General features: G+C 37.0%; 1 protein-coding gene across 5 annotated transcripts; it reads left to right on the plus strand.

Annotated features, from left to right (window-relative positions):
* Positions 1-275: 275 nt before the first annotated feature.
* Positions 276-25,852, plus strand: LOC132122136 (delphilin). Of its 5 annotated transcripts, none has more exons than XM_059532062.1 (23): positions 276-428; positions 2,432-2,685; positions 3,562-3,894; positions 3,974-4,128; positions 9,336-9,605; positions 13,402-13,487; positions 14,321-14,390; positions 14,859-15,152; positions 16,175-16,326; positions 16,402-16,527; positions 17,551-17,633; positions 17,731-17,875; positions 18,983-19,296; positions 19,811-20,584; positions 20,675-20,762; positions 22,374-22,463; positions 22,652-22,848; positions 22,937-23,092; positions 23,224-23,310; positions 23,637-23,766; positions 24,223-24,341; positions 24,457-24,621; positions 24,707-25,852. In XM_059532062.1, the coding sequence occupies exons 2-23, from the start codon at positions 2,440-2,442 to the stop codon at positions 24,776-24,778; spliced, it is 4,152 nt and encodes a 1,383-aa protein (XP_059388045.1). In that variant the 5' UTR covers positions 276-428; positions 2,432-2,439; the 3' UTR covers positions 24,779-25,852. The 5 variants fall into 5 exon arrangements, with proteins under 5 accessions (XP_059388045.1, XP_059388047.1, XP_059388046.1 ...); XM_059532060.1 differs by lacking the exon at positions 276-428 and adding an exon at positions 1,531-1,829; XM_059532061.1 differs by lacking the exon at positions 276-428 and adding an exon at positions 1,531-1,829 and having other exon boundaries at positions 22,386-22,463.
* The last annotated feature ends 1,694 nt before the right edge of the window (positions 25,853-27,546 follow it).

The following is a 27,546-nucleotide window of genomic DNA, read 5'->3' on the forward strand; positions in this document are numbered from 1 at the left end:
GCGTCCGCGCCTCTTTTTTGCCTCCAGCTAAGCCCCGCCCACCCGGAGACGTTGCAATGTTTACAAACTTTTAAGGGGTCTATTACTGTCTATGGTAAATTGCAGCATTGGATACTGGTCTGCTAACATACCAAATTTATGATTACAATATAGCCTTTATATTTTCCTCTGAAATTCAGTTTTTCCACAAGTTTATTTGTCCATCAAAAACTTTGAATTATTTACAATTTTCGTTATTCGTTCCAGAAGCAGGTGGTTGGTAATGTTAAGTGCACTTGTTATCAGTTTAGGGTTGCCATAGCCTTCTAACTGTTGCCTCTTACAGTTATCATGTTACAGACCTGCACATTCACTACAGCGGTGATGCCCCAAAGGAAAGGGATACCACTGAAGTCCTTCGAGAATACTCCACCCAGCAAAGGAAGCAGGTATTCTCTTTTAAAATATGCGTGCATTTGTAAATCTATATATGAACAATATGTTCATGAATATAAAGAAAGTTTACTATGTGTTTTTAAACTTGGTCTTTTGTTGCACTTTTGGTTGTACATCATTAACAATCGTGAGCTAACACAAATCAGGATGTAGACTGCTATTATCTGTTACCAATCTTATTTTTAATGGTTATGGATTGTACTGTAATACATAAGTTATTCTGTTTTGTAATATGTTAAATTATGTCTAATTTATTTCTGCATTTATAAAAGAAAGAGGTCTTTATTATTTTAAAATCTTAAAAAGAGCATAGAGTCCTTACAGTCAGTGCAATTTATATATACATATAAGTACTGCTTTATTGCAATACAATAATATATTATTTTTTACATGCACTACCACCTTTCTATTGTATTGGTAAGTTGAGATGTTGATTGAGGAACAGTGTGTTTGGATATACAAGCATTGGCTCTAAATAATTTAGTTAGCCCTGTATAACTTGTCTTTGCTTCAGTCTTTTACATAATATGTTTTACTGCTAGTTATACTGTTTCCCCATTCAGTTTGTAACCTTGAAAGTGAAACCGGGCTACACTTTGTCATGTGTTTATACTGTGGCTTGTTCATAATTATTATCTGCCTGGGCCAGTACTTTAAAAAATAAAAATAAAATCGTTTGCACCTGAGCTGCATGTCAGCTCACTCAGTAAATCAATCCTTCCTCCCAAATTCCCCCGGATGCATGACAACATGTGTCCTGCTATGTGGCACGAGAGATCTCGAGATGCAGCATTTAATCTGTCTAATCCAGAGCTTTAATAGCACTGTTCCTGTTCAAAGATGTGTGACTGCGCTCTTCAGTGCATTCAGACGTTCTAATTATCCACCATCGTCCTGACAGATCCCCAAGCAGATACTGGGCTACTTTTTGTCCCTTGGAGAGACAGCTAGAAGATAGAGTATGGGAAGGAGGTATTTATAGAGAAATGGGGCCTCACTTTACCCTATTTGGAGAGAGAATCAACAAGGATCTGTGCTAGGTGTCCCAGTTTCTTGATTTGAGCTCTGCAGGCAGGACTAGCAAGACTCGCCAGAGATGCAGAGTCAACTCATCGACAACATCACTCTGACACTCGATGCAGTGTCACTCTTTTTTTAAGTGGCAGTGCTCTGCATGCCACACGATGATGGGGGGCATTCGAAAGGCATTTCCCCTGAAGCGTGGTGCGGTGCAGTAAGAGGATCTTATGGAAGACGAGGACCAGGCATTTTGCTCTCGAATTTTTGATACCTGTTGAATTACGACAAAATGAAGAAATTCCTCCAGAATAAGAAAGGGAGATACTCCTTACGGCAGAACAAGCTGGGTCCTCGATATCCGCCCAAAGATTTTTGTAAGTGTTTAGTGTTCAAGAATGTTGTTTTTGTAGGATCATGATGATGAAAGTTGGTTTAGGTGTGCATGGTGGCTAATGTTTTGATGTGGGCCAGTTTTGCATGGACCGGCCCACAAACACAATATTTTACCAGACATTTAATTGGGAATGCTGATCTGTGAATGTTGTCTTTTTACAAGAAATTACTTGCTATGCTACAAATGTGAGTCTCATGTTGAAGCAGTATTCAGGCACATCTTTGCTCTGATATCAGATGATTTGGGAGCCTCTGTGCCTTTTTTCAATGAGGTCAATGTTACTGGGAGGTCTAATGTGTCAGCTGAGACTCTGTATTTAGTGAAGGTTGTATGGCTCTCTTTATGTTACTGCATTACTTTGTCTTGTCAAGATGACTTTACTTGACATATTTGAGCATCAAGGTGTTTATATTTTAGGTGCTTGATATATTTTGGAATTTGTTAAAGCATGTGATGTCCAGCAAATTCCATATTTCTCAGGAGGCTTGATCATTTTGCTCTGTAGTTCTTGTTTACAACAGGCTGATCAAACATTTGAGCCTCGTTGCTCACATATTTTCTTATTTGCCATCTTTCGTACAGTCCTCACCATGCCAGCGTCCAACCAGGGCTGGCCAGAGGAGTTTGGCTTTCAGATAGGGGGGAATGGGCCCAGCTACATCCTGACTGTGGAGGATGGAAGCAGTGCTCATCTGTCTGGACTGCAACCTGGAGACCAGGTCTTGGAGATTGAGGGCCAGAACGTTTCCAGTCTAAGTGCTCAAGAGGTCATTGCCCTTGCCCAATCACAACGAAACATCCCGCCCAGTATTGGAGTAGTTTCACGCATCCAACAGGTGGGACAATGACATGACAATTATTATTATTATTTTCTGAATATATTCATTTATTCATTGTAACGTCAGGGTTATTATCGTTAACTAACATTTTGATAAATTAAGATAAAACTGGATTAAAACGAAATCAAATGAAATATAAATATTTGATGAAAAATTTAAACAAAACGAAAATGAGAAATTGCTTTGGAAACTCAAAGCACTGAAATTACAAACTGAAAATAAATGAACTGCACAACTGAAGTGAACTAAAAACTAAATAAAAATATGTAACAGAAATGACAAAATCACTAAACAAACTTACTAAAAATTAAAATGAAACCTGAGAAAATAAAAGCTAGTTTAAACAAAAACAAAATGTCGGTACAAACTATAATATAAAATGTTTATATACATGATTTAAATGCACATATTCTATGAAAATATGTGAAAATATATATATATATATATATATATATATATATATATTTTTTTTTTTTTTTTTCGAAGGCATAAGGTGATATGAAATCAAGAAAAATTAAAACCTCTGAAATAATGAAATTCTAAAAAAAAAAAAAAAAAAAAAAAAAAAAAATTCACACACACACACACACATATTTTTTTTTGACAAGATTAGGTTAATTTAGGCAAATGCCATGATGTCTGACTCTCTAAAAATCTAAATATTGTTATGTGAATTAATAATTCAAGATAAAAATATATAAATAAAAATATAATTCTCTTGAAAATGTACCAATACTTTCCTTGAAAGATATATCAAAATCTATTTATAAAAGTTTTTTAAAACCTTCAGAAACCAACATGAATACAAACTATTCATTCAGTTCTGTCCATTACAATATTAACAGTCTGTTGCGTTTTATGGCCCACCTGCAGATGGATATCACTCCAGGCCCTGATGGTCGCTTCGGTTTCACTATCGTGGGAGACTGTCCCCTGCTGGTGGAGGATTGCTCCCCCTGCTCCCCAGCGGGTCGTAGTGGTCTCAGAGCTGGAGATTATGTCATGGAGGTGAATGGGATCCCAGTGAAGCACCATGAGATGGCAGCCGCTTTGATAAAGGCCTCTCAGGGCCGCACGCTGCGGCTTGGGGTGCTGTGCATGGGCAGTCGCCAGAAACGCAGCAGCGGGTGTCCAGAGGGCTCTCAGAAAGACACAGATGGCATGCGTCAAGACCGCAAACACAAGGCTCTGGAGTTCAATAGGAGAGTGAGTTTATCTGACAAACGCATGCTTTCTGAATTTATAATATGAAAGAGGTGCCAAATCAGAATCATTCCTGTTTTAGGTTGAGGAGATTTTGAGGAATGAACCAGAGGTGAAAGAGAAGCTGTTTGCTGTACTGAAACAGTTTGCTGCTGAGAGGAAGGTGGACTGGCTTGCTTCCGTTCTTCCTGACATCTTGACAACTGAAGAGCAGCAACAGCTCATCTCAGACATCAGGTACCATGACAACCGCATCTGCCACCTACAGCGTTCAGTCATTTTAACCTCCATCTCAGGGCCACTCTGACCCAGATGTTTTCTGCTACTGTACTGTATTTAGCCGTGCAGAACAGTTTGAAGGCCACCAGAGGGCATCAGTTTAATGTAGGTTTTTCTAAATATAAGAACAGAACTTTAGTACATTCTTTGCTGTTGTTATTATTTATGATGCACATATGATGCACACATTTGCAGTAAACATAAACATGCTTTCATTTCTCTGTGTTTGCAATAGAATTAAGCAGTGTGGCTTTCAGTATAAACTGGTATGACTTAATAAGGCCACTGATAGATGTGTCTCCATCTGGTGCTGCCATGCAAACTGATCATCTTCAATCCCTCTGATGTGCGCTGGCACAGTTCATAGAGAAATTAATTTTCCAGTCCAGCTTATGACTTAATCATAAGCTGGGGAAGTCGTGGCCTGGTGGTTAGAGAATCGGACTCCCAATCGAAGGGTTGTGGGTTCGAGTCCCGGGCCGGCAGGAATTGTGGGTGGGGGGAGTGCATGTACAGTTCTCTCACCACCCTCAATACCACGACTGAGGTGCCCTTGAGCAAGGAACCTAACCCCCAACCGCAGCATAAATGGCTGCCCACTGCTCCGGGTGTGTGCTCACAGTGTGTGTGTTCACTGCTCTGTGTGTGTGCATTTCGGATGGGTTAAATGCAGAGCACAAATTCTGAGTATGGGTCACCATACTTGGCCGAATGTCACTTCACTTCACTTCACTTAATGCCAACTGGGCCAATAACATAAGACGGCACTGGACAGAGAATTTTAGTGTTTAGTGAATTCAAGCTGTTTGGCACATGATGCTTAGTCGGATAGTTTATGTGGAAAAACAAGCGAGGTGCTTTCACGTGATTAGTTATTTAATAAAACTATAATGTTTTGTAAAGCTATAATGTACACTTCAAAAGTTTGGGTTCTGAAGTCTCTTATGCTCACAAAGGCTGCATTTATTTGATCAAAATATGATTAAAATAAACTATTGTGAAATATTATTTTGATATATAAGTTTATTGATGTTAAAGTCGTAGTTAATGGTTTGTTAATTATCAGAATTGGACCTTTAAAAAAAAAGTGTGACCAAAAAAACACAAACTTTATGGTAAATGGTAGTCTATGTTATTGCCATTATTCAAAAATATTATCAGAATAGATTCTGTCTGGTGAAGGTGCTCGATGTGCAAGATAAATATATTGTATGTTACATGTACAACTTGGTTGCATTTTGCAAAACAGCTTTCCTCAGTTTATTAAAGAGAGAACACCATTAAGGTTATAATATAGTGTTCAGTATTGTGTTTGCTAAATGGAGACAAGCTATTCCCTCAGAGCAGTAGGTGTTGTTATCTCTGTATTATGAGATAATAACCTTTGTCACTGTATAATCCTCTTTAGAGAGATATCTAATGGGTCGTGAATGGTGATGTCACCATGTGTTCAGCTGCGTGGGGATCTTGAGTTCCTTCGGATGTACTTTGTACTCTAAATATGCTGTAGTTGAACTAGAATATATGATACATGGAACTTGTGGAAGGAAATTAACCATACTGAACTGTTGGAACTTAGTATAGTGAATCTTTTTTGATCTAGTACATTTGAATATGATCTAGGACAGATTTTGAGCCATTCTGGGTAGATTTAGTTTGCATTGGCCTACTGGGACATTAGCCAGTTTCCAATTGAATTGAGATATGCTCTTTTAGTTGGCACTATAGATGTATCTGGGCACAATCATCATCATGTCTAGAAGCCATGGCTGTTCAGTTTAAGTTGTGACTGTTTATTTTGCCATCTTTGAGAAGTAGTCAAAAGTTTGTTCTTGTTCTTATTCATTATTCTTGAAGAAACTGAATGCATTGAAGAGAGATTTTTTTTTTTTTTTTATGTTTAGGATTTAAAAAAAATGTTTTTGAAGGTTCTTAGGCTCGCCAAAAGTAGCAATTAAAATCAGAATCTTGTGAAATATTATTATAATTTCAAATAACTTGTTATTTGTGAATATATTTTACAATTTATTTTATTCCTGTGATGGTAAAGGTGAATTTCAGTGTCAGTGCTCTATGATCCTTCTGAAATCATTCTAATATGCAGGTTTGGAGCAAACTTTTCTATTATAAACATTGAAAACAGCATACATATTTACAACATACAGTATACATAGCTTGTATCCTATAACCTGTCCTGCCCAATTAAACACATGAACTGGCCAATTAATATCACTGGTCTCATTTAATTAATTTAACTAATTTTGATTTAAATGAATCAGCCTTGTCTCAATATATTAGGTACATGTCTCAGTTTCTGCCAACACATAATCTCACTCTTTCTCTCTTTGTGAATCTCATGGATTTTCTGCTCATTATTCGGGGCTGATCTTCTGCAGGTCAATGTGAGAGGCAGCGGTCTCTAGACAATTGTAGTCGATGGCTCTTGATGGCTCAGAGGATGTTAAATTAGGTCACTCTGGGTTAAAGTGACAATCATTTTTCTGAATATATGTCTTAAGTAGCCACTTCACATTCATCTTGTTCTGAGTCATGATAAACTAAAAGATTAGATGATTTAGGTGAGTAGGCTACTCTGCATTAAACATTAATATTATTCATTGTGGAATGTGTCTCTTCAATTTACAGTATTTTACTAAGAAAATCTTTGTGATTTGATTTGTTGATTCATTTTATCTCGGTTATAAGATTGTTTAACATTTCTAAGATTTTAACTTGTCATGTATCAAAGTGTTTGTGTTCATTGTTGCTAAATCAGGCATGTTGTGTCAGTAATACAGCGATATTTTAGAGATAAAAACTGTTCACAATTTTGGGGGTCAAGTAGGATTTTTAAAATGATTTTGAATGAACTGTCTTATACGCTCACCAAGGTTGTTTTTATTTCTCAAAAATAAAGTAAAACCACTATTATCGTGAAATATTATTACAATTTCAAAAAACTAATAACAAATAATTAAACCATTTTAAAATGTAATTTAAACCTGTGATGGCAAATCTGAAGTAATAATAATAATAATAATAATCAAAAAAATCAGCAGCATTAATCTAGTTTTCACATGATCCTGTAGTTAAACAACCAATTAAGTTATTTTAACAATAATAATAATAATAATAATAATAATAATAAAATTTACTGATTGTAAGCTTTTGAATGTAAGATTCCATGGCTTATTTATTAATGCATTTTTAATTATTTATCTTCACTTGTTTGGCGATTCTTATTTTCCCTTTTATTCTGTCCACAAATAAAGAGCTATATAAAAGTAATTAATAAAAACATCATTGTGTTTTGCAACGGTGCCGTCAAAGTGTGTCATTAAAATATCAAAACAGAGCAACTCATATTAACCTTTCCTCAAATTAGTATTGTTGTTGTTTTTTTCTCAAAAACCATCTGACCTCCTCAAATGAATTTCACATTACAAATGCAAATATAGTCTGGCAATGGTAGTTCCATCCGCATTTTCTGAGAAGCACAATAAATGTTAATGTTCTGTGCTGTACAGTATGCTGTCATTTATAATACTGGCAGTAGTACTTCAGTACTCTATGTAAGCTAAGGTTTGTACTCTAGTGGCCTCTTAGGGTGCTTAATACTTTATTTTATTCTTGTCTGCTGTCTAGAACTGCTGCCATTAATGCAGCGTTTTTGCCACTCAGTTAAGTCACTGTGTCTCTCTCTCGCTGTGCCACCATAATAATGTGAACCTGAGGCAACTCTGCACTCTAGAATTGTCTAATGGTGTGGTTTGGTCAATTCTGTCGTCCAGGCAATGGGGAGAGAAAAAGGATAATGTGAAACTGTATAATTTGATATCATATATCCAGGTTACGATTATAAAGTATCTGTGTGCAAGGTGTTTGTGTCCTTCAGAAAGACAGAGACTGAAATCAAGAAAACAAATGTGTATGTTTTTCTTAAAGGGAAATTTCACCCAAAACTATCTTCAGAACCTATATTTTTTAAAATGTCTCTATGTTTGTGTAAATGATGACAGAAAAGCACTATAGATAGTCCCCTTTCTGTGCCTTACTCTGATATGTTGAGTATTAAAATAATGCCTAATCTATGGAAAAGAAAATGAGTTACATTGAGTTTGTAGGCTATTCATAATTCATTAGTCTGATTACAGTCTGTCAGTGACAATAAGAGACTTACAAATATCAGGAGAATTAATGCCGTGACTCAGAAAATGACTGTGCTTTTTGTTTGATAAACACATGGAATTATTTTAAATGCTAATGTCGGTACATCACCTTCAGAGAAACAAAAGCAGACAGAATTGCGTTGACGTTACACTTGTCGAGGTTACTAAGGTTACATTTGCTGAGGTTTTTCACTTTTTCTGGTTCCCTGGTGGGCGGCATAACAGGCTTTTCCCTATCCACCAATGTTGCATAAATGTGACAAACGTGGCCTTATTTCTAGTCAGAATCCCATAAAGGTGAAGCTATCAGAGTTAACACTGTATTTATCTCCTCTCTGCCAAATGTTTTTCTCAAATGTTTTTGTCTAGCCATTTTTCCCACTTCAGATCGCACTGAATTCCGTATGCGCTGAATCTTTTTCAATTATATTTTGAATGTCATGCTACGAGTTTTGGGTTCGCTTTCTTGCATATGAGATTTGATGCTGTTCCCAGAGAGCATGGGACATCAGGAACAGCAAAAAGAGAATCAGGAAAGAGAGAGGGAGACAGCGAGTGAGAGAGAGAGAGGCGGTAGTGTGATGTACTCCCACACCTTTGCTATTGCTGGATTCTGTACCAGAGCTCCTGGAGTGGGATTTTCAGATGAAGACAGCACTCGGAGAGGCTGCTACATGTTGGAGTTCCTCGCAGCTTCCATAAAATATCGGGATTGCCTTCAATACTTGGGTTTCTTTGAGTTTTTTCTTTTTCTTTTTAACCTCTGCCATCCTTTCCTGTGTTCATGGATTGTGAAGTGTCACAGTGATCCTGAATGAACGCAGTGGACTCAGATCTGAAGCTCTTTCACTTTGGGTCGTGATAGAAACCATTAGATGGGAAAACTGACTGGCTGAGCTGAACTACCAACCTTTAAAAAGTCTTTATAATAATGGCTCCTCGTAGCTGATTTAGACCCTTTTTTCTCTGTTGCCTTGTTGTGACCATGTTTGCCAGGATCTTCATTCCCAAGAAGCATCGGCAGCGCTTTGACGAGGCCGTTTCTCAGAGTCTCCTCAACCGCATGTGCCGTAGCAAGAGCCTTGGCGAGCCCCAAAACAGGCTCCGCCGAAGCCGAAGTCAAGACCACCATGAGCGCACGCAAGGCTCAAAACGGGCCAGTTCTGTGCCCAGAGACACCGGCGATGACCCGGCCCAACCTGAGCGTGGCCTTAGGAAGAGCACCACCAAGATTCCCAGCCACTATGTCACCGGAGCTAACCAGAGGTACATATCGCACGCCTCTTTCATTGGTGTTCCTTTTCCATGTCCTATTATTTATGATAAAATGAGCATTTTAATCTTTCATACTGGTTTGAAAGGACAATTTTATCCCAAAACACTGCATGAAGCCTTCTTAAATGCTTAGAACACTGTGTGATATGTGGGAGACTTTGTGTGTGGGTGGGTGAGAGTTGTGTTTGTTTCTGTGCCTCATGCTTTCAACACACACACACACACACACATGCATGTACTGTCCACATCACAAGCATTTTTTCATATTGTGATCTACTAATCGTTTGTTTTAGAATTCGGAATATATAATCAGCTTATCACAATAATTAAATTCACGACCTTAAATAAAGATTGCCATCATATCATATTCAAGCCATGAAGCTTTTTATTGGAATTTGATCCAGAACAAAAGCAGATTCTTTTGTCGTCTGGTTTAAATTAATATTGCTTTCTATATGATGTCATTACAATCTTTCGATATGCTTTATTTGTGAACTGAAAATTATATCTAAAATACTAACAGGAAAGTATCACCCAGAGTGTTTAGGTTATTAAATAAAACCGCAAGAGTGGATATGATGTGCTGATACCCCATAGACTGTATTCCTCATCTGATAAACTGCTGCTCTTCAATAAATTATGCTTCTTTGGCTCAGACCTTATGTAATCTCTATTCAGAGTTCTTATGTCTTTGTTTTTCTGTCATCTCCTTTCTAATCTGCCATCACTCTTTGGTTCTGGTGGCCCGTCTTATATAAAATGGCACTGCGACAAGAAGCAAATGTTTCTACTGCTTTCTCTTGTCTCTGTTTACTCAACGGTTCCAGTGTCGCCTTGAGGTGTTGCCACAGCAACCGCTAAGGCTAGCTATGAATTTTTAAAGCTAGCTTTGAAATGCATTGGTCATATAGTGTAAACATATAGGTGTACTATTATTTTTACATATTGTTTGACTGGTGCATTATAAAACCTTTAAAATATCCCATAAAGACTTATTGGAAGGCATTGGTGAGCCATTTCAACGGACATAAATAAATATGAGACTTTGGCCAGTAGCAACCAACGGACACCTTAGCAACGCCCTAAAAAAACCTTTAGTACACCATAACAACTGCTCTTTTGACTTAAGCCAGTGCACAACCACCTAGCAACCACCCAGAACACCCTAGAAAAAAATCCACACCATGACAACTGTTTTGATCTGTGCCAGTATACAGTAGGTAACCACTAGGGGTGTAACAGTTCAAGTTAATCACGGTTTGATTTGTGTCACAGTTTTAGAGTCTCAGTTTCAGCATGGTTTGGTATGTGCTGTTGATGATGATGTTGGCGCAGTGGATAAGACACATGCCTTTGGTGTGAGAGACCTGGGTTCGAATCCACTGTGAGACACCAATGTGTCCCTGAGCAAGACACTTAACCCCTAGTTGCTCCAGAGGCGTGTGACCTCTGACATATGTAGCAATTGTAAGTCGCTTTGGATAAAAGCGTCAGATAAATGTAAGTGTAATTCACGCAGTCAATGAAGAACAATTAATCTAATTACAAGCCATGGTACAAATAAATACAATAGAGCAAAGATACAAATAACTTTTCAGGTTTTTTTGGTAGGTCTAACATTAGGTTTTAGGTACAGAAATTTAATAAAGTAATCAAATGTAAAATAACATTGCAAATATGAATCATTGTTAACTCTTTCCCTGCCAGCAATTTTTTTTAAAAAAGTTGACAGCCACTGCCAGCGATTTTGATGAAATTCACTAAACTTTGACGGCCTACATTATATTTTGCTGTATGAATATTTGAATATACAAAACACCAAAATAAAGATCTTTAAACTTTTAAACAAAAAAAGTTTTATTCTAGCTTCTATCAACACTTGAATATACTGTAGGTAGGTTTCATAAAAATGTATAATTGAGCAAAAAAGGGGAGAAAATAAAATTTTTATCAAAAACTACATCTGGATTCTCTATTAGTATCAAAGCTTAAATCCAGTAAATACCTTCCATTTAACATCTCCAAAGCTATAATTTTACTCCATAATATTATGCAGTTTTCATTTATATGCTGTCTATTGCTGATGATTGCATTATTTATCATATGCATCTGTTTACATAAGAGACTGCTAATTTTTCCGTCCTGTTCACGTGTGTTTTTGTTTGGGAGGTTTTGTACTCGTTCAGAAGATAGCGCCCCTGAGTGTATAAGAGTGAAAACACGTAAAGCCATAAAAACTCGTCAATGGCAGGGAAGCGTTGTCTTGTAAATGACGAGATAACTCGTCAGTGGCAGGGAAAGAGTTAAGTTACAAAAGCTATTCAGTCAATAGCAGTGAGGGATTTCCTTGTCTTTTGTTGTTTTATTAACATAAAAAAGTGCTGTCACTTTAAGACAATGCACAGATCTAGTACACTGAAACTGTACGTTCAACCAACTATGTTTTCTAGGATACTTACCAAGATAGGCATGTTGACATAATTTTTGTGTGTATTTATCCATTCAAGCACAAGACTTGAAAACAAACTCATCTGTGCGTTCTGAGACGTGGGTTCAAGCACTTCAGATGAGTGCACACAGATCTTCTCACTGCGTGCGAGTTCTCCTTCATGTCTTCTGGCTCTTTAATATTTCAGCTGGCAAGGCTTAAATGAGTTTAGTTTAAAAACAGATAGAAACATTTGCTATCAGACTTTGTTGCTGCCTAGAATTAAACTGTTGGTTTCGTCTGGCCAGAGGAGAACGGCACACTACTTTGACACACTATTCCCCGTTTAATACGGTAATGCTGCTTTGACACAATCTGCATTGTAATAAGCGCTATATAAATAATGGTGACTTGACTTGACCTTTCAAGTCTCACCTGCGCATGCGTGCTATAAACACCCATGTAATGACGGCATTAATGACTGGTCATATTCAAGTATATGGCACTCGCACTAAGAAAGGGTGACTGGTTTATACACAGTTTTTTTTTCATTGCTGTTGTTGTAATGTATTGGGAAGCCAGAATCCATATCCATTGACAAACATGCATTAGCTGGACTCTGTCTGTTTTATTTGTTGTAATTATTATTATTATTATTTAAAGATTTATTTGTGCTATTATTATGATAGGACAGACCAGAGCTGACAGGATGCAAGGTGGGAGAGATTTATAAAGGTCCTTGTGTCGGGATTCGAACTCGGGACGCCCATAGCGCAGTGGTGCTGTATGTCAGCATGCTGCCCACAAAGCTATCGGTGCTGACATGTGTTGTTATTTTTAACAAAGCATGTTACAAATGCATTGTCAGATTTAAGTTGACCCTCATTGAAATTTCATTCGGAACCGTGGGTGGAGAACAGTGTGGTTTGATCTTTTACCAAGAACTGTTACACCCCTCACTATTAACTGCCTAGAACACCCAAGCAAAGCCCTACTGTAGCAACCACTCAGACTGCAAAGTAACACCATGACAAACTTTTGACCTGGGGCACTAAGTAAACTCCCATAACTCCACAGCAAAGCCCTAGCAACCACCAAGAACACCCTAGAAACAGCAATGCAACAACATGGCACCTGCTATTTTGATATGAGCCAGTAAGTGACCACACTTTAGCAACATGCAAAAAATCAATCTGAACGCCTTAGCAGCTGCCAAGATTACACTGTGGCAGTAAGTTTTGTGCAGACAAGTCATTTTCTTAAAGAAAAAAAAAATCTTATTTTGAATATTAGTATTGAATATTATATGAGTATTTAACATACCTACAGACAGTAATGCCTCTCTTGTTTCCTCCGCAGAACCATCCGTGTGTACAGGGGTAAGAAGAGTTTTGGGTTTACTCTGAGAGGTCACGCTCCTGTGTGGATCGACTCAGTAATGCCAGGTGCGTATGAATGATTGTGACGTCTACCCATAAGCACTTGCAACCTTTCATTATTAATCAGAGTGATAAAAGCACGGACTCTCAGGTGAGTCTGACTTTTCTTTTTCTGAGGGTTTCTGATCTGACCCAGAATTATACATCCTGCCACCTAGCATACAGATCTAATACTAGAAATTATTTTTTCCCGTGATATTTTCGCCAACAGCCATTGATCAAGTAAAGATGCTCTCCTTATATAAATCACCATCTTCCAGGACACGGCTGTGTTTTGTTACTCAGAATTTGTGCCACGTTGAGGGTCATATCGCTGTAGGCTACAGAGGCGGCTGTAATAAAAAGGCACATTGAAAGCACAGCTGGGGTCAGTGGTTTGTTTTCAAGTGGAATGGAGTTTTTTTTTTTGGTGCATTGTGAAAAAGGAAGGAGTGGGATGTTGTACTAATGAGAAAGCTTTGGGTACATTTGTATTGAAGTCTGCACGATTGAATGTTCTGAGTGGAGAGAGGGCGGTAAGTGTGTGAGTGTGTGTATGACGATATTCGCCCACTGCGGGCCTGTGCTGAGGCTAGTTAACACTGACTCAGCCGCCTGTGTGGGGCTGCTTAGAAAAACAAGTAGGAGTCCAGCATTGTGATGAAAAAACAGATTACATTCCCTTTCAGACCTACGACGGGGTACCTTGTAGTGTTTTACTAACAACCGATCACAGAGAACAGCAATATTACACATCAACATGGTTCACTGAAAGATTGTCTGTGGCTTCAGGTGTCTTATTCACTGCAAGAGTCTGAGGTTTTCTTTTTAAGTCCCAAACCCATGTTTTCCTATTACAGGTAGTCCAGCCGAGGCGTGTGGCCTTAAAACAGGAGACCGCATATTGTTCCTCAATGGCCTAGACATGAGGTGTGTTTATTTGTGTTATGCTGTGACGATGCTTTAAAAGTTGCACATCAGTGAAGTGATATTATAGCAGATACTGTAGCAAGTTCAAATGCTAATTAGGTTTGAAACAAGCTATTTTTAGTTTCACTATTCATATTATGCATTTATATTATTCCGCTGCTCCTTAACAAACCACTAGCTTTCGTAGTTTGTTTGTTTAGGCCTAAATGTAAATCAGTTTCCTGCGGCCACGATTTAGCTGTTTCTTGGCTGTGAAGTTAATCTAAAGAGCACAGCAATTTACTTCATACTGCCTCCGGGGGACTGACAAGCATAGAATTATGTCAATAAAAAATTCCCACCAACTGTACATATATTTATAAGTGTTATTTAAGAGAACATGATATTTGATTTTGTCCTTTTTGTCTTATATTATATTATATTACTTTACATTATATTACACATTAATTCTATTCTGTCTACATTAAGGAACTGCTCCCATGAGAAGGTGGTATCCATGCTGCAGGGCAGTGGTGCCATGCCCACTCTAGTGGTGGAAGAGGGCCCCGTAGATTATTCGCTCTCAGATTCCGAGCCAGAGGAGACCCCCACCATTCCGCGCTCGCGCTCCCCGGCCCTCAGCTCCCTGCAGTGGGTGGCCGAGATCCTGCCTCCCAGCATCCGCGTACACGGCCGTACCTTCAGCCAGCAACTTGAACACCTCCTCACCTTGCAAGAAAGATATACCATTTGCAAAGCTCTGGAGACCTTCTTTCAGCACAGGTCAGGGCAAAATCATCATGGCTGAGTGGGAGCAGACACATGACTTAGCAGTTCTGAGATTATCAAAACAAAAATGAGTTGTGTATGTGGCTCCCAGCATGCTTGTGTTTAGTGATTAGATTTGGTGGTCTGAGATGTTTGGGTCTCAACTTCGACCATAACAACAAATGCAGGTCAAGAGTTTGAAATAATTCAGTTATATAATTTATTTTATCATTTATTTCACACACATATATATATATATATATATATATATATATATATATGGCATCACTGAATTTTTTGCATTCATTACATCAGTCTTCAGTGTTACATGATCCATCAGAAATCATTCTAATATGCTGATTTGCTGCTCCAGAAACATTTCTTCCTATTATCAATGCTGAAAACTGTTTTTGCTGCTTAATATTTTTGTGTAAGCAGTGATACGCTGACATTTAAAAGTTTAGGGTAAATAAAAAAAAGAGAAAGCAATACATTTAGGGCAGAAGGAAAAATTCAATTGATCAAAAGTTACAGTAAAGACATTTATACATTTATAGAAAATGGTTATGTCTTTTTACTAAAATAAATGCAACCTTCGTCTTGTTTCGAAAACATCAAAACATAGTAATTATTCCAACGTGCATTTCTTTTAATTAAAGATATAATTGTATTTTATAGTCATGAATTAAGTGACTAATGCAGTGTTTGACAAAAAACATACAAGTTAGAAATGTGTTAGCCAATTATAGGCAACAGAGCTAATTAACACTTAGAGACTGTAACCATCCTGCCATATGATTACAAATATCCTAGCATACTGTTCCCAGAGTGAGGGAGTTTCTGCCGCTTGGCAGCAGCAAGGCAAGTATGAAAAGCATTCAAAAATAGCTTCAGCCTCGAGCACAAATAGATACTCACAATCAAGAACAATCTGTGGGTTCTTCCAAATGTAATAAATAACTCTCCCTGTTGCAACTGCTTGCTGAGAGAGCAGCCCAATTATTTCTAAAATGGCTCTCTCTGTTGCATGTAAACAGGAATGTGGACACACTCATTGTAGACGTGTTTCCTGTGCTGGACACTCCAGCCAAGCAGCTGATCTGGCAGTTCATTTACCAGCTGCTGACCTACGAGGAACAGGAACACTGCAAGTGCAAGATCGCCCGCTTCCTGGGCTTCAAGAGTGCAGGTTAGCTGTGGTTTTACTGTGTGAATGACGGGTTTTCTCTCCTGATTACATTCTGACTGTGCATCATTACCGCAGAACCAGAGACAGGTCCAGAAAGCCACAGACGGAGCAGCTCCATGCGAGTGTCAGGTAGCTCTCACAAAAACACTGTGAGAGAGAGAAGCTCAGACGACTGCATCATCGGCACTCACCTGGGAATGGGTATGACATTTCCCCCATCAATGTTTTGGATTTAGACAAAAAAAAGCAGAGTCCAAAATGAACTTTTTCCTCACTGATCATATAAATACATGAGAATTGTAAAATAAAATAAAATAAAATATTTTTATTTAATGTATATATGCACTATAAATTCAAAAGTTTGGGGGGTTTTGCAAAGACTTTTTCATATTTTTTAAATAAAGTCTCTTATGTTCACCAAGATTAAATTTATTTGATAAATTAAACTACAACAACAACAACAAAAACAACAACAAAACACAGTAAAAATCATAATATTGAGAAATATTATTACAATTTAAAATAACTAATTTCTATTTTCATGTATTTTTAAAAGTTATTCTTGTAATGAAAAATGTTAATTTTTAACAACCATTAGTCTATGGTCTTCAGTCTCACATAGTCCTACAGAAATTATTCTAATATGCTGATTCTTGTTACTATTAATGTTGAAACAACTTGTGATGCTTAGCTAAATTAATGTTTGTGATATTTATTTATTTTATTTTTTTTTACTTTTTTTCTGGATTCTTTTCTCAATAGAAAGTTCAAAAGAACATTTGAAATACCTTGATGTTTATTTTTTAAAAATCATTAAAAAAATCTATTTAAAAAAAAAAAAGTTCTTATTTGATGCCTAATACTTGTTCATTTTGGATCCTCCTCATAGTATGTTGTAGAACAGATATAGGTCAATAAGTTTATGAAGAATACTGTTTATGCTATGCGTTGCTCCATCGTAACATTGTTTCAGATAGCCATGCCATTCTGTCCCTGTTTGTGGTAAACAAGCAGTCAGAAGTGTTCTCAGCCTTGTTTATGATTCACCAGCATCTATTAGGCTAAAGCTATAAACTGCTTGCAATCGCTGTGCGCCTCTCAGCCAGCTAGTGCCCCGACCCGCTGCTGAAGCTGACTGCCCTCAGTCTCTTTATAACTCCTGAAGGGCAAGCAGCTTTCTGTGCACATGCTCTGTTTCTGGACCACGCTCTCTCTGTGTCTCAGGAACATTCACTGACCCTGTGACTCCAGAGGAAAGACAGTGTGGGGATGGGACTTCCTTCCCAGAGTCCCCAGATCTCAGCCACGTGGGTACCATTTTCTGCTCATCTGCAATTCATTCCACTGTCATCACTGTGTTATGGAATCATGCATAGTCTCATCTAACCACGCCCCAACCTGTAGATGTCAGGAGTGTACACGGAGCTTGAGAACATGTTTCCCGGGAAGAGCAACCAGTCTCTCCAGAGTCACTCCTCACCCAGGGCTGTCGGCATGGGCCACGCTGAGAACAATACATACACGCAGTCTTTCACACACAGTAACGCAGGTATTCTGAGCTTGTTCTGACATCCGCAATTGACACATGGTGCCTCCAAAAAAATGTAAATAAAAAAATGACTGAGCAGAACCTGTGTGAAAAATGTACATTAAATGTGCTTGCTTATGTAGCTTTAATTTAAGATAGAAAACAGGGGTTTCCAAACTAGCCACAAGGGGTTAAATAGGTTTTCTTTTTCTATGAGACTTAAAAGTTAACTTTTAAAGTTAACACACTAACTAAAGATATTATTTAAATTTGTTTTATACATAATTTTGGTAACACTTTATAATAAGGTTACATTTAGTAACATTAGTTAACTACATTACATGAAAAATGAAAAATACTTCTAAAGCATTAATTAATCTTAATTAACAATAATTTCAACAAAATCTAAATTAAGTTAAAAAAATCTGTTAAGATTAGTTAATGAACCTGAGCTAACCTGAACTAGCTATTTTTATTAACTTACATTAATAAAGATGAACAAATATGTAATGTAATTTTATTAGGTAGTTAATATTAGGTAATGCATTAATGAGTGTTAACTAACACTTTATTGTAAAGTGTTACCATAATTTCTTTAACATTATTACTGTTATTAACTGTACTTATATTATTATTATAACTACTTATTTATTTAGTTTTTTTGTTTATTGACATAGCTTTTACATAGCATTTATTTATAGATATTAGCTTTTAAGAGTAAGAAATTAACAAAAATCTAATTTGGATGTTATAAGTTGGCAGAAAAAATGGATTTGGATAAATATTTGTTGTGCAAATGATTATAGAAAAAAAATGAATTTAATTGTAAATGTTTTTCTTTAGATTTGGATGATACTTTAAAAGTGGGTGTACTCTCCAATTAAGTATTTAAATAATATTCTAATGGTTTTGTTTTGCAATGACAATATATAAGCCAACTCTTTTTTATGCCTTACAATTAAGGCCATGGCATCAACAAGTTTGAAAATCCCTAGTTTAATGTATTAGCATGTTATAGTTCTTTATTTTGATCAATTTAAAACTTTTTAGAACATTTAGAACAATACGATCTCTGATAAGTATTCCTGTGTAGTTTAAATGGTCCTCATGATTTTGTTCATTTTGCAGGGAACCGTAAGTCAGGCCTCTCTCTTTCATGGACTGAATCCTTTCCTGGCCCTCAGTTTGAGCCTTACCAGCAGACTGTGGCTTCTCCGGACAGTGTGGACTCAAATCCTTATGTTAGTTTAGACAGCCCCCCCGCCTCCCCTCTGCCTTCTGATGAACCCAGTCCTCTGCCCCAGCGCAGGAAGCTCTTCACCTTCTCACGTCCACCTCGCAGTCGAGACACCGACAAGTTCCTGGATGCTCTGAGCGAGCAGCTGGGACACCGGGTCAATATCGTGGATGACTTTAAGGGAGGGGAGAATGATTATGAGGAGGTTTGTGTCGGATACAGAAACAGGTTACTATAGCCAGGCCAATTAAATATCACACAATTGTAATATTAAAATATTCACAAAGAGTTATTAATTTATATAAATTATACAAAAAAATCTCATTTAATTTTTAGAATTGTTTCTACCCATCCTCCAAAACACTTGTTTTATGGAGGGTTTACTTTACTTTACTTTTTTCCACTATTCATTATCTAATGTAATATTCAATTTCTCATTTTTTATTTATTTAGTTTAGTTATTTATTTGTCATTTATCGATTCTTTAAATTTTATTTTATTTTTTTCTCCATCCATTTTCCAAACTTCTTGTCCAATGTAAGGTCAGATTTCTTATGTCATTCTTTATAGTTAATTAATTTTTTTGAAATTTTGCATCTATACATTCTTTAAACACTTCATTAATTTTATTTTATTTAATTTTATTTTTCTTATTATATACATTTTAGTTCCATGTAAAGTTGTTTTTTAAGCCCTAATTGTTTTTGTGACACTGGCAGATGAGTTTCCAGGATGAGCAGGAAGTGAACATGCTGCCTCATGAGTTAAGCAGTGCCAGCAGTGAAGACCACAGCAGCAGCGATGACTCCACCTCAGTCTCCATCTCCTCAGGCTCTGACCACATCCATCCTCCCCCACAGAGTCCTCCACCTCCACCACCTCCCATCCAGTTCACCGACCCGCCCTCGCCCCTTCCCCTTACCCCAGAGCACTTGCCCCAACCTCCCCCTGCCTTCCAGTACCACCCCATCATAGCCCCGCCCCCACCTCCACCTCGCCCCTTCCTCACTAACCGCCCCTCACTGCACAAGGTGCTGCCCACCAGTGAGGAGCTCAGGTCCCAACACACCCATCCCCGACGCTCCTCTCCCCAGCCCAACGCTCCACCCATTCTCCAGCTGCACCAACCGAAGGCTCACCCCATCCTACAGTCATCCCCGCGCACCCCCCCTCAACCCCCGCACGCAACCACACAGCATACTCACCTACGAAATCCCACCCAGTCCATCTACCACAGCCAGCAGTCCTCTGCTCCCAGAACCTCCCCGAACCTGACCAAACAAAAGAGCCTCCATTCCCAGCCTTCCCAACAAAGCTTTGATGGTACGCTGTCAACCAAGGTTCCCCCACCGCCGCCTCCTCCTTTACCCCCACCTTGTGATCCTCCACCTTTGCCCAAAGCCAGCCCGAAAGCCTCTGACAACAACCACATGAGCGTGAAGAGACTGCGCTGGGAGCAGGTGGAGAACTCTGAAGGAACTATCTGGGGACAGGTTAGTTAGTGATACATAACAACCACAGTGCGCCTCAGAGCCATGTTGAAGTGATGAGTTGTTATTAAGTACAGATGATCTGTTTTCTAGCTTGGAGATGATCCTGATTATCATAAACTCAGTGACATGGTCAAGTACCTGGATCTGGATCTGTACTTCGGCACACAGAGGAATTCCAGTACGTTCTCTCTTTTGTTATAGCTGCTTCAGTGTAGTTTTGCATGTATACATCATCATCATCCTCTTTTCATACAGCGCTGTGAAAGAGTGTTTTTTGCCCCATCTGATTTTCTGTGTTTTTACACTGAATGTCTTCAGATCCTCAACCAATACTAATTTAAAAAATCAAAACCCTTTATAAACAAAAAACACAAAAAAATATATTTTTCATATATTTATATGATTCCTGTATTGATTTGTTTTAGATCCTGGCGAAGGATTTTATTTTTATTTTTTTTATTCCGAATGTAATAAATGTATTATTATGTAATAATTTAATGCAATGTTACTTTATATTTATTATACATTATATTTTATATCAATTTATTTTATAATTCATTAAAATAATACAATATATCAGACTAGTTTTCAAAGGTCTTGAAAAACTCTCTTTTTAAATTAATTTTAAAATAACTCTTTTCTATTTTAATATATTTTAAATGTTATTTATTCCTGTGATGGCCAAGTCGAAATTTCACACTTTCAGATATCATTCTAATGTGCTGATTTGGTGCTCGAAATGTTTCGTTATTATCATCAATGTGGAAAACACTCATGCTTCTTTCTATTTCTTTGTAACATTATACATCTTTACTTTCACCTTTTGTTTAATGCATTCTTGCTAAAAAAAATTGTATATTAGCATAATTATTAGTATAATAAGTAGAGCTGTCAAATGATTAATCGCATCCAAAATAAAAGTTTTTGTTTACATCATATATTTGTGTGTACTGTGTATATTTATTATGTATATATTAATACACACGCATGCATGTATATATTTAAGAAAAATATGTTACGTTTATATATTAAATATACATGTAAATATTTTCAAAATATGCTGTATGTGTGTGTTTTTATTTATACATAATAAATATACTCAGCACATACACATATATTATGTAAACAAAAACTTTTATTTTGGAGCACTAATAATAAGCATTCATTTCTTTAAAAACAAAACAAATTGGTAACACTTTAGTATAGGGACCAACCCTCACTATTAATTATATGCTTATTAGCATGCCTAACATTTTGGCTGTTTATTAGTACTTATAAAGCACATATTCTGCATGATTATATTCCACATCCCTAATCCTACCCAATACCTAAACTTAAAAACGAACTCTTGATAACCAGCAGTTGAGGAGTTTATTAAGGCAAAAGTCATATTTAATGGTTTGTTAATAGCGTGAAACTTTTGATGGTAGAGTACAATATATGTAATATATGTATGTGACATTAGAAATTCAGATGTTGGCAAAGACTTTTTATGAACACAACATCTCAACATTGTCTGTATATTGCTGTCTTCATCCACATGTGGCATCTGTTTTGTAGCTTGTCATTTTGATGGTGAAAATGAATGCAATTACCTTGTCTATTTTTGTACTTTTCAGCTCATCTCTCATGGAGAGCTACTGTACATGTCTGTCTCCGATCCCATCATTCTCATCCAGTTATTGGCACCTTACAGCCTCTTTTCAGTCTCATAACCCTCCATACAGTTTATTGTCTTCACTTCTGGTGCGAGGAGAGCTCATCCTTACACTGTTATTAAATGTGTCAGTCTGTCTTCCAGAGCCCGCTTTCCTGCCCGAGAACTTTAAAAAGAAAGACGTGGTCGAGATTCTCTCCCATAAAAAGGCCTACAACGCCTGTGAGTATGAGTAGGGTTGGGTTGAAGTGCTCTGGGTTGAGTCAGGTTTGTCGTCTCGTGTGACGTAGATGTGTAGGAGTAGGTTAAAGAGGTGTTGTAGGTATTTGCTGCTGTAGCAACTGTGTGGGAATTTTTTCAATGAGAATGTCAAGAGTCCATGTCTCATCACATCTGGCCGCCCTGTTCAGCTATCCTCATAGCACATCTGAAGCTGTCCCCGAAGGAGCTGCGAGAAATCCTCATGACCATGAGCACCGAGCGTCTGGAACCCGCACATATTAAACAACTGTTGCTTTACGCTCCTGACGATGAGGAGGTCAAACAGTTTCAGCATTACAACCAGGACCCCGCCAAACTTAGCGAGCCTGACCAGTTTGTTCTACAGGTGCTGTTGAGTTCCTACTACTTGAGTTCCAGCCGTTCTGTTCCAATTCATGTAAATATTCATGGATTCTTGTGGCCTTGTTCTACAGATGCTACTAGTTCCTGAGTATAAAACCAGACTTAGGAGTCTTCTTTTTAAGACCACTGTGCAGGAGAAAACCGAAGAAATGAGAGGCGCATATGAATGCATATACAAAGCTTCATTAGAGCTTAAAAACAGCAAGAGGTTGGCCAAGATCCTGGAGGTAAAGCACTTAATTCGGCGCTGAATTATAAATGATATATCTTTTAGAAATCTTGGTGTTTCCAGAGCCATTCATTTTTAAATATTTGCTCTTTATTGAAATATTGCTTTGTATACTTTTCGTGTTTTTAGTTTGTTTTAGCAATGGGAAATTATCTGAATAATGGTCAACCCAAGACGAATAAAACAACAGGATTCAAAATAAATTTTCTTACTGAGGTATGTATGCAATAATTACATTGCAATGTTTCGGTAACACTTTCTCACCACGAACTAGTTGCTTATTAGCATGCCTATTATTAACACACTGGTTATTTATTAAAGCACATATACTGCATGACCATATTCTACATCTCTCTAATCTCTAATCCTACCCAGTGCCTAAACTTAACAACAACTCTTAATGAGCAGCAAATTAGGAGTCTGTTTACTTAATTAGGTCTGTTAATAGTGAGAATTGGACCTTAAAATAAAGTATGACCAATGTTTTTATTAAACGTTCATATTTTTTGTTTGTCCTAATAATGGATTCAAATACTCTTCAGCTGAACACAACAAAAACAGTTGATGGAAAGTCGACTTTCCTTCATATTCTTGCCAAATCATTATGCCAACACTTCCCAGAACTCATCGACTTCGCCAGGGACCTCATAACAGTGCCACTAGCTGCCAAAGGTAAGCTGTCAGTCAGAACAACTTCCTGTTACATATTTGTATATACACCTCTTTTCAGAAGTTTGAGAATTGTTTTATGTTTTCTTAATAAGTCACCAAGTCTGCATTTAGTTGATCAAAAATATAGTTACAACTCTATTATTATGTAATACTCTAAAGAAAATGTTCTCAGTATTATCAATTTGTGATGCTTCATATTTTTGTAAATACCATGGTTCCAAATTTTTTCAGGATTGTTTAAAGAATAAAACAGAATATTTATTTGAAATGGAGATCTTTCCTAACATTATAAATGTCATTACTATCACGTTTGATCAATTTAATGCATCGTTGCCGAATACCATTGTTTTTTTTTTTTGCTGTTGGTTTAAATAGGAACGCAGCAGACATAAAATTTGCAACTATGAAATGTATTGACGAATGATTCATGTTCTTGTAATTTCATCGCAAATTCAGTCAATCAGAGGACCATTACGGCTGAGCTCAGTGACCTTCACTCCACCATCCAAGACATAAGAACCTCCTGTGTGAAAATCCCAGCGACTGCAGAGGATCGTTTCACATCAGTTATGAGTGTATCCACCAATCCACAGCCTTTTCTGAATTAGTTTGTTAGTGAAAAGTACAGCTATCCTGTGTGAACATATTGAACTTCCATTGCAGTGTATCATTCCTTAACTCTGATATTAGAGCTTTCTGGAAAACTGTCATCCAGCTGTGCAGTCCCTAGACTCCTTACAGCAAAGAGCAATGGATGAGTTTCATAAAGTGGCCTCCTACTTTGGAGAAGACAGTAAGGCCACGACCACAGAAACCTTCTTTGGCATCTTCGCCGAATTTATCTCCAAATTTGAGGTGAGTTTCTTAAATGCTGCCATTTTCACAGATGTAATTGCACAAAAGCTGTCAAGTAAGAGATTGCCGATTTTGTATTCAACAGAGAGCACTGAGTGAGACGCAAGGAACAGAAAACCCCAGAAGCCCCCGAATAGCCTCGCCGCTGGCATGGTGAAACCAACAGCATCTGCTGCTTCTAACCCAGAACGCCCATGTGCCAATAAAAACAGGGAACTTGATAGCGTGAAGGGAAATGAACCTTACTTTAAATGTCTCAGATGAATTCAAAATATCTTTAGAATAAAAAAAACATTTATATTTTATACAGAACTTCAGCGAGAAAGTATATTAATATAGCCTAATAATAATAATCATTTTGTTTTGAGATTTCCAGCTGCTAGAGAATGTAACAGGAACACGCACACTTCAGGTGGAGAGGATTGATGGTCTATTTTGGTACCGAGGTGAATGAATGAAGCCAAATGCATTTTAAAACACAGTTTTAAATTTGAGTTTTTTGAGAAATTTGAGTTTTAAATTCTTCACAGTATTAGTGTTTTATTGTTGTACTCCGTTGTGATACGCAGATACTATAGCAGAACAAGAGTGCACCCTTCATAACTATTTTCCAAATCAATGATCATTTGTATTTTATTGCAATATTAGTTGTACAATTGATCGGTGGTTTCATCCCGCATGAGAATCTGTGGTAGGTTTAACATCATGAAATTGCTTTTCAACTATGAAAAGAAGATGCAAAAGCTTCACATTATTAAAAGGGTACACATATCATCTGTGTTCTTTTAGAACGAGTACCGGTATGTAGCTGGTCTGACTTTTTTTAGGTACTATTGTTTAAGATAACCAACGCATTTCTTCCCGACGTCTTCTGTTCTTAAACAAATGCATGATCTTCCTTATTGCCCGTTTTTGTCCTTTTTGTGTATTTTTCTTGTCAGAACCAATCAATGAGGAGAAAACCTACAATTTGCATTTGCATGTAGCAGAGTATTTCTATTTGTGTAATGTATTCCTGTTTTGATCGTTTCTGTATCCATTTGTTATACTGAATATGTTTTACCAAATTAGTTGTAAATTAATATCTGTGTACAAATTGTTGGTGTGACTAACCTAGTGTTTTCCTGAGCAGTTCTATATCGGCTTCAATATTGAAGGGCCACATATTGCTGCATTTTAATCAGATGTCTAATTCGTTTTGCCTGAATAAATACGCTTTTGCGGAAATTCATCTGTTATTTCGTACTGAACTCTATTTACGGCTTCTTTACGGTTACATTTAACAACAGTTGTTTTTTTTGTGCATTTTTTTCTTGAATGACATCATCATGTTCTCGTTACTAGGCAACACTATAAGTGCTTCAAATATCAAAGATCTTAGACGTTTTTATACAGAGTCAGAGGATACAGGAAAGTGACTAATAATAAACCCCTGCCTCTTCATCAAGAAACTAAACCCAATTACACATAAACACACAAAAAATAAATTAATGAGACAAAAACAGCACAGTATAAGGCTAAATTCTCTCTTCATAAATAAATGATACATTTTAGAATGAAATCTGGTTTATATCAGTACTTTACACCAAGGAGCTCAAAGATCAGAATGAGGAGAAAATCCAAAAGCAACTAACCGAAATGAATGCATGAATTATTAATATCTGTGAAACTGGATTCTCATTGGCCGATTGTGATTATTCACTACATAATTAATTAGTGTCCTCATTGATTCCCCAAAGCCGTGCTGCTTGTTTTTCACTATGGTTTCTTTCTTCACATGTAAAATAAAAATAATTAATTTGTAAGTTGGCCTGTAAGCAAAATAATGAAAAGTCATTTGGTCACTTCAGGCTGTATATTGGTAGAGAAGAAGCTACATTTAATTTCACACAATGACAGCTTACACTCAGTGTGCATAAAGACTAGAATAGGCTGTGAAATTAACGAGAATACAACAATTTGTGACCCTGGAGCACAAAACCAGTCTTTAAGTAGCAGGGTATATTTGTAGCAATAGCCAAAAAATACATTGTATGGGTCAAAATTATAGATTTTTCTTATTCCAAAAATCATTAGGACATTGAGTAAAGAACATGTTCCATGAAGATATTTTGTAAATTTCCTACTGTAAATATACCAAAACTGAATTTTTTGATTAGTAATATGCATTGCTAAGAACTTCATTTGGACAACTTTAAAGGTGATTTTCTCAATATTTAGATTTTCAAGTGTGAGTAAAACCATTGATGGACTCTGATCAGATGCATTGGTGCTGTTCATTTATAGCGTAGGTGGTCAGTTCACTTAAAATGGTGTAATATTTTTTGTGATTTTTTTGCACTCGTATATATCCAAAACTACTGGTGAAGAAAAACATTTGAGAAGACAACTACACAATGAACTGTTGAAACACCAGTTCCTGTTTCACTTTTTTTATTTCACTTCGAAGCAGTAATACAAAGCATTTTTTGTCTTATTCCAAATTCAATAAAGATGTAGTCTTCTGACATGAAGCTTCTGAACTTCAAATGCACCGTCAACTTTTCGTTTCATAAGTGTGAAGTCAGTTTACTTTGCAAACCTTGGTAAAATAGCTCTTGTAAGTGTACTTAAGGCAGCATGGTAAAGGCAAGGAAAATGTATAAAGAAAAGCTAACTGAGCATGATCGCCTACATTTTTCCCCCTCACACGAGAATCATATTCCAAATGTTCTGATTTTAAATGAGAGTTTATGGAAATGAGACAAAGAGGGAAAAATGTAAGCAATTATGTCTGCTCTTAGCTACTATACAGTAAGACTAACATCCGCATGGCACTTTATTCCCTACTTTGGTACCATATCAGGGGTAAAAGGAGGGAAATACAAAGCTATCCTTATCAAGGCCTGATAAACATACAAACAAAGCCATAAAGTTTCCATACCA

The sequence above is a fragment of the Carassius carassius genome, chromosome 40, assembly GCF_963082965.1.
Source record: "Carassius carassius chromosome 40, fCarCar2.1, whole genome shotgun sequence".
NCBI classification, from domain to species: domain Eukaryota; kingdom Metazoa; phylum Chordata; class Actinopteri; order Cypriniformes; family Cyprinidae; genus Carassius; species Carassius carassius.